General features: G+C 43.5%; 1 protein-coding gene across 1 annotated transcript in view; it reads right to left on the bottom strand.

The window, feature by feature from the left end:
- UBTD2 (ubiquitin domain containing 2) overlaps positions 1-14,366 on the bottom strand; it is a 29,870-nt gene extending 15,504 nt beyond the window's left edge. Inside the window, exon 1 of the mRNA XM_084886225.1 lies at positions 13,981-14,366. Coding sequence (XP_084742351.1) covers positions 13,981-14,050 — 70 coding nt within the window. The 5' untranslated portion in view covers positions 14,051-14,366. The remainder of the gene's footprint in view (positions 1-13,980) is intronic.
- Positions 14,367-18,320: the final 3,954 nt, after the last annotated feature.

Raw genomic sequence — 18,320 nt, 5'->3', positions numbered from 1 at the left:
GCAAAATGGTGGTTCTGTTTTCATCAATGTTCCTCTCTCTCTACTCTAGAATCAATAAAAACATATTAAAAAAATACTATGCTCCTATTGAAACAAATATTTGTTAATTATGTTATTTATGTTGTTATGAGGTCTTGATAAGTATTTGTAAAACACATTAATAATGATGATTGGTATTATAATAAAGCTACAAGTATTTCAGTAAACCTTCCTAATCTTAAAAAGAATTGTTCTGATTGTCATGCACTTCCTGTGCATTTATCAGAGTAAATTTTCTAAGAATTTGCTCACAGAATCTTGTGTTTTGATTTTAGCTGTTATCACAAACCTGCACTTCTGCAAATAGTTGGACACAGAAATCAGCCTAAGGAGCTAAGTAGCTCTATTTGCCCCAAATATACCATTTTTAATTATGCAAAAACAGCTATAAAATATGTATACTCATTTAGATATTTTATGCTCTGAAACTTTTAGATGTACCTGCTTTACACAACTGACTCCTGACACTAAAACAGATGTTCAATATTACTCATATAAATAGGAGTAAGTACTATGCTCTAATAATGAAGTTAGAGACAGAAAATAGCTCTTATTCATTATATTTGTTTCTAAACCTTTAAATTGCAGGCAAGCAACCATACTTAGTTTTACTGCATGCATGTAAGAAACAAAAGACTGGCCCTAGAATGTTTGGCTCATTTGGACAGACTGTCGGCCTGCGGACTGAAGGGTCCCAGGTTCAATTCCCATCAAGGGCACATGCCCAGGTTGCAGAATCCCCAGTAGGGGACATGCAGGAAGCAGCTGATCAATAATTCTGTCATCATTTTTGTTTCTTTTTCTCTCCCTCTCCTTTCCTCTCTGAAATCAATAAAAATTATTTAAAAAGAAACAAATTAAACAATTTTTTTTGTTAATCTCATCCAAATATATTTTTTCCATTGATTTTTTTTTTTTTTTTTTTTTTTTTGAGGGAGTGGAAAGGAGGAGAGACAGAAACATCTGTGTGAAAGAGATACATCAGCTGCCTCCTGCATGTGCCCTGATCAGGGGCTAGTGATAGAGCCTGCAGTTGAGGTAGGTATGTGCCTTTGACTGGAATCCAACTCGATACCCTTCAAGTCACTTGAGCTGACACTAACCACAGAGCAACAGGCTAACGCAGAAATCTAAAAAAACATGTATTCTATTGATTTTAGAGAGGAAGGGAGAGGGAGAGAGCAAAGAAAACATCAATGATGAGATAGAATAATTGTGTGGCTGCCTTCTGCACGCCCTTTACTCAGGATCGAGCCCACAACCCAGGCATGTGCCCTTGGCCAGAATCGAATCTGGGACCCTTCAGCCCGCAAGGCCAACACTCTATCCATTGAGCCAAACCAGCTAGGGCAGAAATCTACTTTTTAAAAAGACATCTAAAAAAATACCCGTTTTTATCAAGACACATTGCCAAAAACTCATCTTCTCAGAAGCCTCTTAAATCACATTCATCTACCCCTTATCTTTCCCACTCTGTGACAAAGAGCTTTAACATGGAATAACAAGAAAGGCTTGCTTCTCATATTTAAATAGCAACACAATCTTAAATATTTTTGCTCCACAATTGAATGCACTTTGCAAGAAACTAATTTTTGACACTTTATTGATTAAAAGTAATGATTTCCGAAGTGAAATGTGTTCACAGTTATTTTCCTGCTTTTGTCCCTGCTTTGAAAAACCCTGATTTAATAATTGAATTCTTCAAATGAAGAAACAAGAAATCATAATGCATATATAGGTAAATATCAAGAGACACCTCAAGGCAAAATAGCTTCAGCAGACTTTCCCTAACACAACAGGCGACAGGGAGTTAAAAGGAAAAGGGATATTTAAAGAGATCACCGTCAAAAGACAACATGTTGTTTCAAAGAATTCCGAAGACTTTAAAGCAGCAAAGACTAGGACTGAGATGATGCTCCCACTTTAGAAAACGAGTCTTAAAATCATGAAAATAAAAGGGAAATTTTCCTGTCACCCTTAAGAGGTAAGAAGAGATCCTACAGAACCATTCCATAGCAGATTGTGCTAACTTAAAAGGATTCTGTAAAGTATTTTATTCTTACATAAATTCAGAATGCACTATTTGTATATACATACTTAAAACATATATTCCCTTAATCTAAAGCAGCGAACTGCCAAAATAAAAATAGGATATGGAGATTAAAATGCCTAAAATAAGAGCATTAACATGCCAACAGATATTACCATAACCACTAGAGGCTCGGTGCATGAAATTTTTGCATGGGTAGGGTCCCTAGGCTTGGCTGGTGATCAGGGCTGATCTGTGGAGCAACCGGCGGGGCGATTGGGGGGCTGCTGCTGGCACCTGCCTTGGCTAGCCTAGGGCCTGTGGGAGCTCCTGTGTTGACTATCTGCCTCCTGGTGGTCAGTGCAAGTCATAGCAACCGGTTGTTCTGCCATTCAACCAATTTGCATATTAGGCTTTTATTATATAGGATAGCATCTCTACTGTCTGAGGATTTAGAGGTGGAGGAAACCTTAGATGGTACAAGCCACCTTTACTATTTTACAGGAAGTAATGTAAGAGCTATCAAGGATAAAAGACTTGCTCAAAATCAAGAAGTGCCAGGACTATGACCCTATAACTAGATTAAAAATTCAGGCCCCTCTTATCCTTACAGCAGGGGCCCAGTGCACAAAATTTGTGCATGGGGGGTAACAGGTGGGGTGGGGAGAGGGTCCTTCAGCCCAGCCTGTACCCTCTCCAATAAGGAACCCCTTGGGAGATGTCCATCAGTTTAGGCCCAATCCAATAGGCGGTCAGACATCACTCTTGAAATCTTGGATTGCTGGCTTCAAATCACTCACCTGCCTGACTGCCTGATTGCCCCTAACTGTCCTTTCTTGCCAGCCTGATCTCAACCCCAAAAGGTTTAACTTGGATCTATTTAAACTTGTAAAGCTTCTTGTTTATAGAAAATATAAAATATAAAGGGAAAAGTTTGAACATCTTCAGACATTACCAAATATACCCTGGAGGGCAAAGCTGCCCCCATTTGAGAACCACTAATTTATACTAAATGAGACAAAACATGAATTTTGGAACCTAGTATGGAAAAAGTTATATACTAGTGGCCTGGTGCACAAAATTCATGCGGGGGATGGGGGGGGGGTGGTGGTGGTGGTGGTGGTGGTGGTGGTGGTGGTTGTTCCCTCAGCCCAGTCTGCACCCTCTCCAATTGGACATCCCTCTTGCAATCTGGGACTGCTGACTCCTAGAAGCTCCCCTGCCTGCCTGCCTGATCGCCCCTAACTGCTCTCCCCTGCTGGCCTGATCTTGCCCCCAACTGCCCTCCTCTGCAGGCCAATTTGGATCTGATTGGTCAGTTTCTATGCCAGTCAGCGTCAAGTCACATCCTAGGCAGCCATTGGCTCCTCACAGTTGATCCAGATTTGGTTGTGATTGGTTGGTTTCTATGCCAGTCTGCGTCTCTGGGCCTATCAATGGGGTCTGATCAGAAAGACTGGGCAGATCAGCAGGCCCAGTGGAGGCCTGGAGAAAAATGGTCTCCCTTATCAATATGAAAAGTCTCCATTGCTTGAGAAATTCTAAGATTTGTCAAAGAGCCTGGAAAAAATGTGGGTAAACACGCTTTACTTAAAAATTTTGTTCATTTGCCAAGTCCTTCTCCTTGAATGGGTTTCCAAGTGCAGTCAGGTAAGAATCAGAATAGGTTCAATAGAACCATAAAACATAATAGTATTTTATTTGATTTGTTTGACACAAAATCCAGATAACAGAAATGGGACTTAAATATCAAATTCTCTATCTCCCTATCAAGTTTTGGAGAAAGTGATGTTTGCTGCAAACATCACAACAGAAAAACTACCAGAAACTGTACTGCCCTTGGGTTAGATTCATGGGAAAGGAGAGAGGTATCTTTTTTTTTTTTAGTTTAAAATATATTTTATTGATTTTTTACAGAGAGGAAGGGAGAGGGATAGAGAGCCAGAAACACTGATGAGAGAGAAACATCAACCAGCTGCCTCCTGCATACCCTCTAGTCTACTATAAAACAGGAAGTGTTTCTAAATGTCCATATGTTGATATTCTAAGTACAGACACTCCTTCTCTTCCAAATTCTAGTCCCATCCTTTAACTGCTGGCTACACCAATCAGAGAGGACTTCCATGTAACCTCCTTCAACTCACCCCTTAGGATAATCATCACTTTATGATTCGAGAGAGATGGATTTTTCTAATATTCCACTAAGTGTGGTTTATGATCACAGGCCTAGAATAACTTTATTAAGCTTCCTCCAGATTAGACAAAGCCTCCTTTTCTTGTGCTTCAAGAAAACTTTTTTCCCTACATGTTCAACTATTAAATTCAAGTCAGGCTTGAATAAACTGAGTTTTAAGCTGAAAACATTCAGTCTGGGAGAGGCAGCAGAGGCAATGACAAGAAAGAGATAACGGAGTAAAGGGACACAGAAGATGAATGTTATTACTTTTCCCCATTTGCTCTAGTTAGATAATTAAGAACTCAGTTCAAATTTCCATCTTGTGAGATGTAATATAATTTGTTGACTAAGATCGAAGACAATTACCCACTTCATTTTTTATTGCTGCCATCTCCACTTTGGAGTATGAACACAAAGAATCCTTAAGAACCACACTCAGTTAACTTCAGCTCAACTGTGTTTACTGCCATGAAGGGAAACACCCAGGCACATTTCTGCTACAAGGAAAGAAGTCAACCAAAATCCCTCACCATCTGTGGAGAGAATACTGAATTAGAAAACAGAGACAGAGCTTACAGTTTGGACTACTCTTTTTATTCCTTACCCAGATTAAAACTTCTCTATGCCTGTTTCCTTCTCTGTAATAAGGATATTAATATCAGCCTTCTTTAAGATCAGAGTCCTCATAAGAATCAAAAAAAGCATGTGAAGACTTTATAAAAACAAAAATTTACAACAAAAAGCCTATCACAATCATCGTTCTTCTCATGTGTTCATCCTATATAATCAAGAGCTAATATACAAACTGACCATCACACCCTCACAAGATGGCTGCCTCTACAACTAGGCCAGCAGGAGGGTTAGTGAGGGACGACCAAACGACTGAATAGCAGGCTATGTGGGGTGACCAGGCCAGCGGGAAGGGGGGGAGGGGTGCCATGAGGGGCAACTGGGCCAGCAGAGGGAGGTAACTGGAGGCTGGGGGTGACCAGGCCAGCAGGGGGGCAGTAAGAGGTGACCAGTTTGGCGGGTTGGGGGGAGTTAGGGGCAACCAGGCAGGCAGGCAGGTAAGCAATTAGGAGGCAGTAGTCCAGTATTGTGAGAGGGATCCCAGACTGGAAAGGGTGCAGACTGGGCTGAAGGTACCCTGTCCCATGCATGAATTTCGTGCACTGGGCCTCTAGTTAATTATATTTGTAAACCTTAAAAGACCGAAAAACTATTATCAAATCATGATGCTGTACACTTCAATATAAATTATATTTGTCAATTATTCCTCAATAAAGGAAACTCATCTGACAGTTGGGGGAATGGGAGAAGGGAAATAAGTACTCAAAGAATAGTTCTATGAAAGTTTAGCAGGGGTAGAGAATCTTTTTTCTGCCAGGGCCACTTGGATATTTATAACATCATTTGAGGGTCTATACAAAATTATCAACTTAAAAATTAGCCTGCTATATTTGGTCAAACATTTAACTCATCCCTAATGGTTGGCAGGGCCAGACCAAATGATTTCTCAGGCTCAGGCTTATTCACTAATGAAAGCTATCCTAGTGTGAAAGTTAGCAGAAAAGAACTGGATAAAGTTTGGATTTTGGGACCATTGTAACCTAGAAATAATCATATTCTATTAGAATTAGATCTACCTGATTTCCAATTTAAAGAAAATACAGAGGCAAGAGGAATACACTAAATGTTCCCACAGAGAAACAATCAAACAAATCCAGTGTGGTACATTCCACAAGACTCTTCATAAAATCAATGTTGGGGTGGAAGAGTCAATATCATAGGGAAGGAAAGGGGGAGTTGTTGTTTTAGATTTTAAAAGATTAAAGAGACAAACAGATGCAATGTCTAAATGCTGATTAGATCTTAATTTGAAAAAAAAAAAGCTATAAAACACTTTTGGGATGATTGGGGGATTCTGCTTATGGACTAGATATTAGGAAATAGTTAATCTTCTTAAGAGCAATAATGGTATTAGCTGTTATGCAGGAGACAGCGGTTATGTAGGAGAACCCTAATTTTAAGAGATGCAGGTTGAAGTGTCATGATGTTTGTGCTCACTTTCAATTAAGCAAATGTATATGTGTATGTACCCACACATTTGTTCAATCTAGGTGACAGATATTCAAGTGTTTATTGTACTAGTCTTTCAACTTTTCAATATACTTGAAAATTATTTTAAAATGTGTCAAACAAGAATTAGACAAAGCCTTGATGAAAATTATCTATTTTTCCCTGGCTGGTGTAGCTTGGTTGGTTGAGTGTCTTCCCTTGCACTGAGAGGTCACTGGTGACCATGTGCACCGGTCAAGGCACATGCCCAGGTTGTGGGCTCGGTCCTCAGTAGAGGGCTTTTGGGCGGCAGCCAATCAATGTCTCTCTCTCATCAATGTTTCACTCTCTCTTTCTCTACCTCCACCTCTAAAAAAAAATAAAAATAAACAGAAATGTATATATTTTTTTTAAAAAAGATCTAATCCTTTCTCTTTTTTCAACAATGGAAGGAACAGAGTCCAAAGGACCACTGCTAATGCAGGCCTTTTCTCAATAGAGATTAAAATTCAGGCAAGCTGCAAAATCTTAACCCAAACTCTTTCCATATGCCAAAAAACTAGGACCCAAGAGACAAAGACAGATCTGGAGCAAACACATTTATGTACACGTTAAAAACAAAAACAAAAACAATTTTTATGCTTAATATGTGACAATCCATTAAAATGTCAAAATTACAAGATCTATTAAAGACTATGACAACCTAGTACATGAGAAACCTATATAAAATAACCTCAGAATGTAGCAGTGAATAGAAATTAGTATAACTGTTAGATGTTCAAAAAGAAAACAAAAATTTAAAGCGTTTAACCAGTATTACTTACTAGAGGCCAGGTATACAGATTTGTGCACCAGTGGGCCGAAACCTGCTCTCTGACATCCCCTGAAGGGTGCCAGATGGCAAGAGGGTGGTTCTCAGGTGATGGACCCCGGAATTGGGCTTCCTCCTCTCCTGTTCTGGGTACGTCACCCGAGAATCGCAGCTGCCAAGTCACTACAGCTGCCAAGTCATCACAGCTCGGCAGCCCCTATAGTGAGCGTCTGCCCCCTGGTGGTCAGTGCACATCATAGCTACCAGTCAGAGTGTCTGCCCCTGGTGGTCACTGAGTATCATAGCTACCAGTCAGATGGTCGAATGGTCACTTAGGCTTTTATATAGAGAGAAAGCTTTTATGTATATACTAGAGGCCTGGTGCACAGATTCACGCACCAGTGGGTCCCTCGCACTGGAGCATGATCGGGGCTGGGAAGGGACTGCAGGAGAGCTCCAGGGCATGTCTGGCCCATTTTGCCTAGTCCTGATCAATTGAACCCCATCAATAAGCTAACCTATTGTTCGGAGCTTCTGGCCCCTGGGGGTCAGTGCATGTCATAACGGCCAGTCAAATGGTCGGACATTTAGCATATCAGGCTTTTATTATATAGACTAGGATAGATAATATTGTCTCACAACTTGGCCCAATTATTGTAACTATGCCTTCCAAGGTTGACTTCACATTTCACCTATCCACTCCACAAGCTACTTGCCAGTCCCCCCAAATGCCATGTTTTGTTTGGTTTTCATATTTCTATACAAGTAATTTCCTCTGCATACAGAATGCCCTTCTGCCTTTTCTACATCTGCTCTTTTTTTTTTTTTAATTTATTTAATATATATATTATTGATTTTTTTTTTTTTTTTTTTTTTTACAGAAAGGAAGGAGAGGGATAGAAAGTTAGAAACATCAATGAGAGAGAAACATCGACCAGCTGCCTCCTGCACACCCCCATCGGGGATGTGCCCGCAACTTAATGTAGATGCCCTTGACTGGAATCGAACCAGGGACTTTTCAGTCCGCAGACCGACGCTCTATCCACTGAGCCAAACCGGTTTTGGCTGCTCCTCTTTCAAGACCAACTTCCTATGCCACCTCTTTAAGTTTTCTGGCCCTGCTCCATTACTACTCCCTGAACTTCCTAATACTACTTTTTGCATGGCCATAGTGACTTAAAACTTTTCCTAATTATTTAAATGTATGATTCCTCCATTAGATCACAAATTATTTGCTTTCACAGTGCAGAAATCAGACATAATGGAGGCTGGCTATTTTTAAAGTTTCAGAGGAACCACCTTATTTCACCTAAAAAATAAAATGTCTGCCCCAATTGAACATGACAGTTTATCATGAAGCAGATTTGTAACTTAAATGTTCTGGACTATTTGTTACTCTGTCCCTTTGATACTCTTTCACATAGCACTATCTGAACCAATGCAAAAATTATCTGTAGGGTTTTTTGTAAGAATTTAGAGAAGCCCCAAACTCACTAGTTCATTTCCTAATGAAGTCTTCAGCAAATATATATCAGTAAGACCCCACACAAGTAAAATTTATTTTAAATAATTTTCACACATATTTTTTCTTTGATATCCAACTTCAACAGAATTTCATGTCTGAAAACAGAACTACAATGGAAACTTCTACAAGTTCTATTTCAAACATGCAAAAATATGTATACTCAGCAATATTTAACCTCTCAGCTCAATATACAGATGGAATATATTCAGAAACAAACTTGATTCTTGCTGACTGCAAGTCAAAGTAGCTGATGCAAGATGAATACATACTGATTGTTCTTGGCCAACACACATGCATTTTTAAGTACATACGCGTTAGTAAAGTCTGAACCTATGGTCCTTGAACTACCAGTGAATCATAAGGAGCTTACTGGTAGCCTAATACTGCCCGATAAGTACAAGCAGAAAGCTGGGTAAGGATGGTGAGGGGCGACGGGAGAATCAGGTGCAGTGGTCCACCAAATGAAGATAAACCATTCAGGTGGTCTGCGGTAATGAGAGAATCACTAAATGAGAAAATCACTAAATCGGCAAACCGATCACCATGCCCAATTAACATGATCATGCTGCTTACCAAAACCAACCCACTGCTTTCTTGCAACGAGAGAAGAATGTGTTTTGGTCAAAAGCCACATGAGAGATAACCAACCATTGACATCATGCCAAAAGTTCCTTATTGATTAACACTCAATAATCATTCTCATTAGGAGACTCACCTGAGTACAGTACCACTCAAAACTTGCTGCCAAAGTTTTGCATTTACAGTAAGAGAATAGGATTTCAAAATAAAATCTATTAAAATTGCTGCTTGAGAGGTGTTATATAAACTAAAGTTATCAAAAATCAGAGGAATAAAGACTCCTAACATTTCTAAAAGCTTAAAGCTTCTGTCCATAGTATATAGCACTAGCAACTGACTCCTAAATAAAATCAGAATTAAAAACAAAAAACAAAAACAGTACATTTAATATCCACAATAAGAATCTTCTTTAATAATGAATGCCTTTCCAGCCAGCCAGCGTGGCTCAGTGGTTGAGCACCAACCCCTGAACCAGGAGGTATGGTTTGATTCCTAGTCAGGGAACATGCTCAGGTTGCAGGCTCCATGCCCAGTAGGAGGTGTGCAGGAGGCAGCCTATGATTCTCTCATCATTGATGTTTCTATCTCTCTCTCCCTCTCCTTTCCTCTCTGAAATCCCTTCTAACATAAATTCCAATATAATCTTAACTGGGGGTGGAGTGGGTGGAAGAGGTTTCAACTCTTGGTGTTAAAAATATAAAACAGAATGGAAAATATAGACATTCATATATATATATATATATATAAGGCTAAGTGACCAATCATCCATCTGACCGACCAGCCGGTACATATGACGAGCACTGGCAATTTAAAAATAAACATTAACTACCGTGTTTCCCCGAAAATAAGACCTAGCACATGGAAAGATAAGACATCCCCTGAAAATAAGACCTAGCGCAACTTTGGGAGAAAAAATTAATATAAGACACTGTGTTATTTTTGGGGAAACAGGGTAGTACATGCGCGATACATATAAAGCTCTCGCTGGTGCCAATTGCATGTGTGTTTCGATCTATCATTGTCGATCGTGAATTTTGTTGTTTTTGTTAATATTCTGAAGCTGAAAGAAGCCGGCATCATTGGCAGAATGTATTTGAAAACCAACTATTGGCACAACTATTGGCACAATTAATTTCCTTTCAGTGTGCCAGATTCGTGCACTAGGCCACTAGTTATGAAATATATTATACTTTATATAAAACAGAAAATATGAGTACCAATTTGGAGGTAAAATTTAAAAAGAGAGTGGGACTAGTCCAATGGAAGGTAGCTTTGTCAACTTTCTAAAAACCATTTCAATGCTAATCAACCTTTTTACCAGATAAAATAACTTTCTATTCATAGTTAAGAATGTTAGTTAAAAATTTGTGAATTATTGATTACAGAGTTACTCTTTCCCAATAAACAAAGGATTAAACATATATAAAACTAAGCTAGAAGCACAGGTAACAAAAGGAAAAATAAATTGGAATTCATTTTAGAAAGTAAGATAACCTACAAAAATGGGAGAAAATATTTGCAAATTGTATTTCTGATAAGGGCTTAATATGGCAAATTTTATATGTCTTTACTACCATTAAAAAATGAAACTAGCGCCGAAACCGGTTTGGCTCAGTGGATAGAGCGTCAGTCTGCGGACTGAAAGGTCCCAGGTTCGATTCCGGTCAAGGGCATGTACCTTGGTTGCGGGCACATCCCCAGTGGGGGGTGTGCAGGAGGCAGCTGATAGATGTTTCTCTCTCATCAATGTTTCTAACTCTCTATCCCTCTTCCTCTCTGCAAAACATCAATATATATTTTTAAAAAAAATGAAACTAGCACCAGACTCAGTGTCGACCTATGAACCAGGAGGGGCACAATTCCCAGTCAGGGCACATGCCTAGGTTGCAGGCTTGATCCCCAGAGGGGAGGGGGGATGGGTGGGAGGGAAGGAGATGCAGGCGCGAATGCAGGAGACAGCCTACTTATGATTCTCTCATCATTGATGTTTCCATCTCTCTCCCTTCCTCTATGAAATCAATAAGAATATATTTCATAAACTAATAAGTGAATGTACATTATTCTGCACTTGATCTTAGCCAAAAGGCCAAGAAGCGATGAATGTACATTATTCTGTTATCCTCCTGTAAACCTGGAAACTTGTGACCATCAAGGCCAGTCCTTTTGGAATATCACAATGTATGGAAAATGACACACGCAGCAAGTAATCTTTGTACATCACTATGGTCATTAAAGAGAACAAAGGATCGAGCTGGCTGTCTTCAATTAATTTCATTTTATTATTCCCCTACCCTATAATTCTTATTTTCAAAAATCGTACGAGATTTAATTCCTTAGCAAATACCATGAGCTAAAATCTAATCTAGACGTCCTAAACATCACAATGTCATCATAATAAGGCAGACAACCATACAGAACATGCTATCTAAAAATGTCAAAACAACAGAAAATCCTAGGAGCATGAAATCGTGGAGAGAATTGTTTAATCCTATTAAAATATATCTGTCTTGACTAACATTAGGCATTAAAAGATGGTCAAAGTAGCTAAAACTCAAAAACTGAATTCTAAGCAAGGTATGCCAAAGAGATGCTAGAAATGATTTCAGATAACACAAATCTTTCATGAATTAAGTCATTTCCACATTCTAGTCTTTTTGCAAAAATTTCTCAAATTCCTTCAAACAAGTATTGTACCTAGTAAGGAAATTTTTCTTGGTATACACAACTGTGAATGTATATCTGTCATGAAAATCTTAAATCTGTCATGAAAAGCATCAGAAGTCTGTACTTTATTCCACATTGATAAAGGAAATTTTCATAACCCGTATGTCCAGATTACAACTACTAACCACTACTAAATGTTTGAAATGCAAAGGATCTGTGCCAACACTCTTAGGAAAAAGTCTTTCCCTTCCCACCAAAAGCTTACTGTACTAAGCAAGAGCTATTTAATTTGTTAACCTGAACCGCTCACCTGAACTAATTCCTTTAAACCTCAATTAACTCTTAACTATCAGGACAATAGTGGAGAATAGAGGCTTCTATAATTAAATTCCAGAAATAATCCTTTATCCTTCACAGCTCCTTTCTCCACCCCAAGGCCACGCCTTCTCTCCAGAAGAAAACAAAAGTTTTTTTCTAAACTTTAATTTGGAAAAATATGGCACTGCTTAAGGTCCAGAGAACTCAGTTTTCAAAGAAACTGATACTACAGCCATCTAACTAGATACCACTGGTGATAAATAGCCAAAACCCAAGACTTCATGCTCTTAAAAGCCCACACAAAATGCATGGCTGGTCATTAAGTCACACTATCACAAGAAATAAATTGGCTCAAGTTTATTACCAAGAAAAGAAAAAAATGTTTATTTGAATTTCAACGTAGTGTAAAACAATTAAAAATAAACAGCACCTATAACAAGTACCACTTTAATGGCAAGAAGAATCACTGTGACCCCCAATTTGATCTTAACCCAAGGCTGTTTTGTGGTTTAAATCATACACTTTTTATCTTCCTGCTTTGTTGTCGCTGCGATCTTTGTTAATATGCCACCAAAAAAGTCTGGTATGACTTGAAATGCACTCTAAAGAAGTTTTCCTGGACAATTTTTTTCAGAAACACTCCACCGACCTTTCCAACTATTTGCCCAAGATTTAGCCATCACACAGGACACCCAGAGATTTTAATCAAGTGGCGAGGCTAAGCATCATGCAGTTCAGGAAATTCATTAGCGGAAAGTTAGGTGTGCTCCTGGTTCATAGACGGAGCTTAAGGGATAGGGCAAGCAACAACTTTTAGTCTAAGAAAAAGTTGTAAACTCTTTTATCCCCAAACGATTTCATTCAGTAACTTATACATATGGGCCCCTCATGGGAGACATCTACGTAATATAAGGTTGCACCCAAACCGACACCGACTCCTCCGTTATCCCTAGAGGTTTCCCCTGTAAGTAAAACTCCACCCTGCACACAGCTATGGCATGGATTCGGTAAAAGGTCACGTAAGGAAAGGCAGGATTAATGAATTAAAGACCTCTCCTCGGCAAACTCTTTGGGATACAATGAAGTAGGAGCGCGTTCCGAGCAGGAAAACTTTTAAGGACCCGATCCTGCGGGAAGGCGGACGCCGTGCATTTGTGCTTTTATCCTACATCTTTCCCTGACGTCAGCCGGATCGGAATCTGACTAGCCCACCCCGAAGGCGAGCTGGCCCGCACCCCGGGCAGCGGGCAGCCACGTCCCCCGGCCCGCTCCCCGCTCCCGCCCCGGGAAAGAGCCCCGCGGCCCCGGAGCCGCCCCGGGCTCAGGACTCGGGTTTAAATGGCCCAACGGGAGGGGCCGGGCTGTCACCTGAGCCTCGGAAAGCTGAGCCGCGGGGAAGGTGCGGGCCGGGCCGGGGGAGGCAGTGGGCCCGCCCCGCCCCGCCGCCATCCGCTCCTGCATAATTCACCGCCGGTGCGGGCCGGGGGGCAGCTCCGGCGCCGAGCGTCCCGGCCGCGGCGCGGGGTCGGGAGGGCGGGCGGCGTGCCCGGGCGGAGGACTTTCTGCGGGGCGGGCGGGGCGGGAGGAGAGGGGAGGGGCGGGAGGGAGGGGGGAAGGGGGACCCCGCGGCCTGGGCGGCCGGAAGCGGGGCGCAGTGACGAGGAGGAGGGATGACAAAGGGGTTGCGGGACCCCGGCCGCGGGCTCGCGGGGCCGGGACAGGTGGCCGGGCCCGGGCCGGGAACAATGGGGGGCCGAGGCTGCCCCCTGGCGCTCACCTACCTCCGGTGCCCTCCGAGTTCTCGTTGAGGCTGCCCGAGGAGTCGTGCTGGGCGCCCACACACCCGCCCATGGGGCCCCGGCGCCTCGGCCGCCACCTCCGGGCGCTCGTCAGGGCCGCCTCCGCCTCCTCCGGCGCCGCCGCCGCGCTCCGGACAGGCGCCCGCTCCGCTGCACCGCGGCCCAGCCCCCGCCCCCTCGCCGCTCCACCCACCGCCGAGGCTCGGCCCCTTCCTCCGCGCCCACTTCTCCCTCAGCCCCCGGGAGGGCCGCCCGCCCCGCAGGCCCGGCCCCGCGCTCGCCCCGCCGGCTCGGCCCCGCCAGGCCGCGGCTGGCCCATGCCGGGCAGGCCCCGCGCCCGCCGCCTCTCCTCACGGCCCCGGACGCCGGCGTCCCGGCGAGCCCCGCGCCCGCGGCCCCCGCCCGCCGGGCCCCATCCGCCCCCGCCCCGCGGCGCCGCCCTCTGCCCGGGCCCGGCTCCGCAGGCCCGCCCGGAACCGCGGGGGCGGGGCCCCGGCCGCCGCGCGCTGATTGGCCGAGAGCGGCGCGAGCGGCGCGGGGAGGAGGGGCGGGGCGGGAGGGGAGGGAGAGGGGCTCCGAGCGAGGAGAAGGCGGAGGGGAGGGTCGGCCTGGGCGCAGGGGCTGGGGAGGAGGGAGGAGAGAAGGGGGGGAGGGGAGACGCCAAGAAGAAAAGGAAGGAGGGAGAGGGAGCAGGAACGGAGGAAGAGTGAGAAAGTGAGGTCCGGGCTCCCCCTCGGGAGCCAGCCCTCCCCGGCGGGGGGCCCACAAGTCCTGGAAGACTCGCAGGCCGGGGCCGGGCGGCTGCTGTAACTGGCAGAGGGGGATCCCAGCCGAAGGTTGAGGCGCCTGCACCGCATGAGTTTGTGTAGAACTCGGTGGACTGGCACCCCGAGTCCGGGCTTTCCCCGCCTGCCCCGCCCTCGTGCCCCCTAAACCGCAGTGCCCAGGATTAGCAGAGGCGGTCACTGCGGCTGCAAACCGAACTGGGGATTTACCCGGCGGGCGGGGCCGCAGGGACAGATAAGACTTGACAGTGGTTCCAGGGCCGTCCTCTCATTTGCACGAGATTGATTATTCATACACAATGCCCCTTTCTCCTGCCTTTCGGAATCTTAAAAATTGTGTGTGGAACAGCGTAAAGTGTAAATACATAAAATATACTCCTTTTTCTCAACTAGAATTTGGTACATGGACCACGCCCCACATTCTTGGCGGCTGCTACCCCAATCCAAGCCAAATGGTTACTGGTCCCTCAGAACTGAGCTTGTGATGCTGCTTGACAATTGTTATCCCGCTCGGGCCTTTCTAACGCTCATTCCTGCATGAGAGCCGTTTTCACTACCTGCTCCACTTTCATGTCAGACTTTCTTCTTTCAACACCCTAGGTCACTGTTTGCTTAGCAATAAACAAAATTTTAAGTGAAATGCCCAAGGAGGAGCCTCTCCGCAGTTTGGAATTTGCATTTAAATATATTTTCATACACTGCTGGTGGGAGTGTAAATTGGTTCCATCTTTTTGCAAAGCAATGTGGCAATGAGGTTCAAGAACCTTTATAAATGCTCACACCCTTTGACTTGGGATTATTTCATACATGGGAATCTATCTCACAGAAATAATCCAAAAGGCAGACAGAGATTTTGGTCCTTCTATTCATTTGATGATCAGATAAAAATGAAGGCTCAGCAAACAAACCCATATACTTAAAGCACAGAAATATCTTGTGAGATAAAAATCTGCTAGCCCTGGCTGGTTTGACTCAATGGATAGAACGTCAGCCTGCGACTGAAGGATCACAGGTTTGATTCCGGCCAAGGGCACATACCTGGGTTGCTGGCTTGATCCCTAGTGGGGGGCATGCAGGAGGCAGCCAATCAATGATTCTCTCTCATCGTTGATGTTTCTCTCTCTCCCTCTCCCTTCCTCTCTGAAATCAATAAAATATATATTTTTTAAAAGTCTGCTATATGAAATCCACCCTGATGAATTAGTGTTGCCCTGGATAGTCATGAACATTCAGCAGAGCTTACATGTGGCTGTTTCTCTGAGTGTGCACAGGTTGCTCTGACATGCGGGCACTATGTCACACAGCCTTCTATTTTATTCTCAGCCGAGTGTTCCTGTGGGCAGACATCACTTCCCTGGAGGAGAGAAGCTGCATGCTGAATATCTTCAAAGGGATTGCTTTGTCCTGATTTTTGCTCTAGAAATTGCTGAAACCAAGACTTCTGGGATGCCTATTGAACAGATGGTGGCACCCAAGTGATGAGTGCTTTCTGATGAGCACTGTGGAGTTGGCGTAGGGAAAGGGAGCTATCTCACTGAGATTCGCAGTCATGGATGTTCTCAGCCATTAGCTGAGAGCAGGGACACAAACTCTGGCATCTAGTTCCTAGCTCGGACTGTCTTCCATCCTGGACTAGCTATATGACCTTAAATTCCCGTAATGCTATTTCTCCTGAGAAATCCGGCCATAACTGATCCAAACTCTGTGAGGGCTCTTTAAGTCGAACTTCACTTATCTAAACTTCTGGTGAGGCCTAATCCGCTTAGAACCTTCCAAGAAAGTGCCTTCTTGGTGTGTGTGCACTTTTCTATTATTTATGAGATCTTTATTGAGACACTAGGGGCCCAGTGCACAAATTGGTGCACCTTAAAAGGCACTGTGGGCTGCGAGGCTGTGGTGGGCACAGAGGCTGGTCTGGGTCCATCCTCCATGCCCCTGCCTGGCTCCTCCTATCACAGATCCAGTCCTGTCTGCCAGCAGCTCTACTCCCTCTGCCACCACTTCCATGCGTTGACTGCTCAGGCTCCACTCGCACTGCTGACGGCACCAGCCCCAATTGCTCCATGCCGTCAGCGGGGGCAAGCAGCAGCTGCCAGCCCTAATCATCCCAGAGGGCTTCTCTACCTCCTCCTCCCCCTGAGGGGCCATCGGGGCTGGCAGCAGGTGGAAACGCTGGGCGGACCGTGGCACGTGGGAGCAAAGAATTTTCAGTAACCACCCGATGACAGTGACCAACGCCCTGCCTTGGTCTGGCGCCCCTGCTCACCTGCTCCACCATCCCACCACGGCCGACACCCGCCATGTTCCATGCTCTGCCACCTGCTGCTGACACCCACCATGTGCGCGCTCCCTGGTGGTCAACGCATATCATAGCAACCGGATGTTGGGTTGTTCTGCTGTTTGGTCTATTTGCATATTAGCCTTTTATTATATAGGATCAGTTATGTGCCATATATCTCACACCAATCGAAAACGGTTTGGCTCAATAGATAGAGCACAGCCTGCAGACTGAAGGGTCCCGGGTTTGATTCCGGTCAAGGGCATGTACATTCTCTCTCATCGATGTTTCTAACTCTCTATCCCTCTCCCTTCCTCTCTGTAAAAAAAATCAATGAAATATATTTAAAAAAAAATAAAGTGTATACGTTGATGGTTTTTAGTATATGCACAATCTGTCATTTTCAGAACATTTCATCACCCCAAAAAGAAATCCCACACCTTTTAGCAGTCACTCCCCACTTCCTACCAACACCCAGCCCAGCCCTAATCTATTTTTTGTCTCTACAGATTTGCCTATTCTGGACATTTTGTCTAAGCAGAATCCTTTGTGACTGGTTATAATGTTTACAGCATAATGTTTTCAAGGTTCAAACATTTTGCAGCATCTATCAGTCCTTCATCCTTTTCATAGCTGAATAATATTCCACTGTGTAACTAGACTATATATTTTTTTATCCATTCATCAGTTGATGGGCATTTGGGTGGTTTCTACCTTTTCACTATTGTGTATAGTGCTGTTTTGTTTGAACACCTGCTTCCAATGCTTTTGGTAGTAGAAATGATGGGTCATACGGTAATTCGATGTTTAATTTATGGAAAAGCCACCAAACTGTTTTCCACAGGAGCTATATCACTTTACCTTTCCATTAGCAACGTCTGAGGGTTGCAATTTCTCCATATTTTCTTTTTTTTTTTCTCTCTCTCTGTATTTTTGAAAACACTTGGTATTTTCTGAATTGTTAGTTATTGCTACTATGGCCACCTTATTGAATATGCAGGGGTACTTCACTGTGGTGTTGATTTGCATTTCCTAGTGACTAATGTGGTTGAGCCTCTTTACATGTGCTTGTTGGTCTTTTGCATATCTTCTTTGGGGAAATGTCTATTTAAGTCCCTTTGCCCATTTTTAACTGGCTTTTCTTTTTTTGTTTTATTGTAAGAGTTAGATGTAGGTCTCTTTATCGTCTAATATATCTAATAAAGGACATTATAGATGTTCTTTATTAGACTGAGGAATTTCTCTCTTTCCTATTATAG

Source organism: Pipistrellus hanaki (genome assembly GCF_964339955.1).
Source record: "Pipistrellus hanaki genome assembly, chromosome: 5".
Taxonomy (NCBI): domain Eukaryota; kingdom Metazoa; phylum Chordata; class Mammalia; order Chiroptera; family Vespertilionidae; genus Pipistrellus; species Pipistrellus hanaki.
Note: the sequence above shows the minus strand (reverse complement) of the source record. Positions and strands in the feature narration are given on the sequence as shown.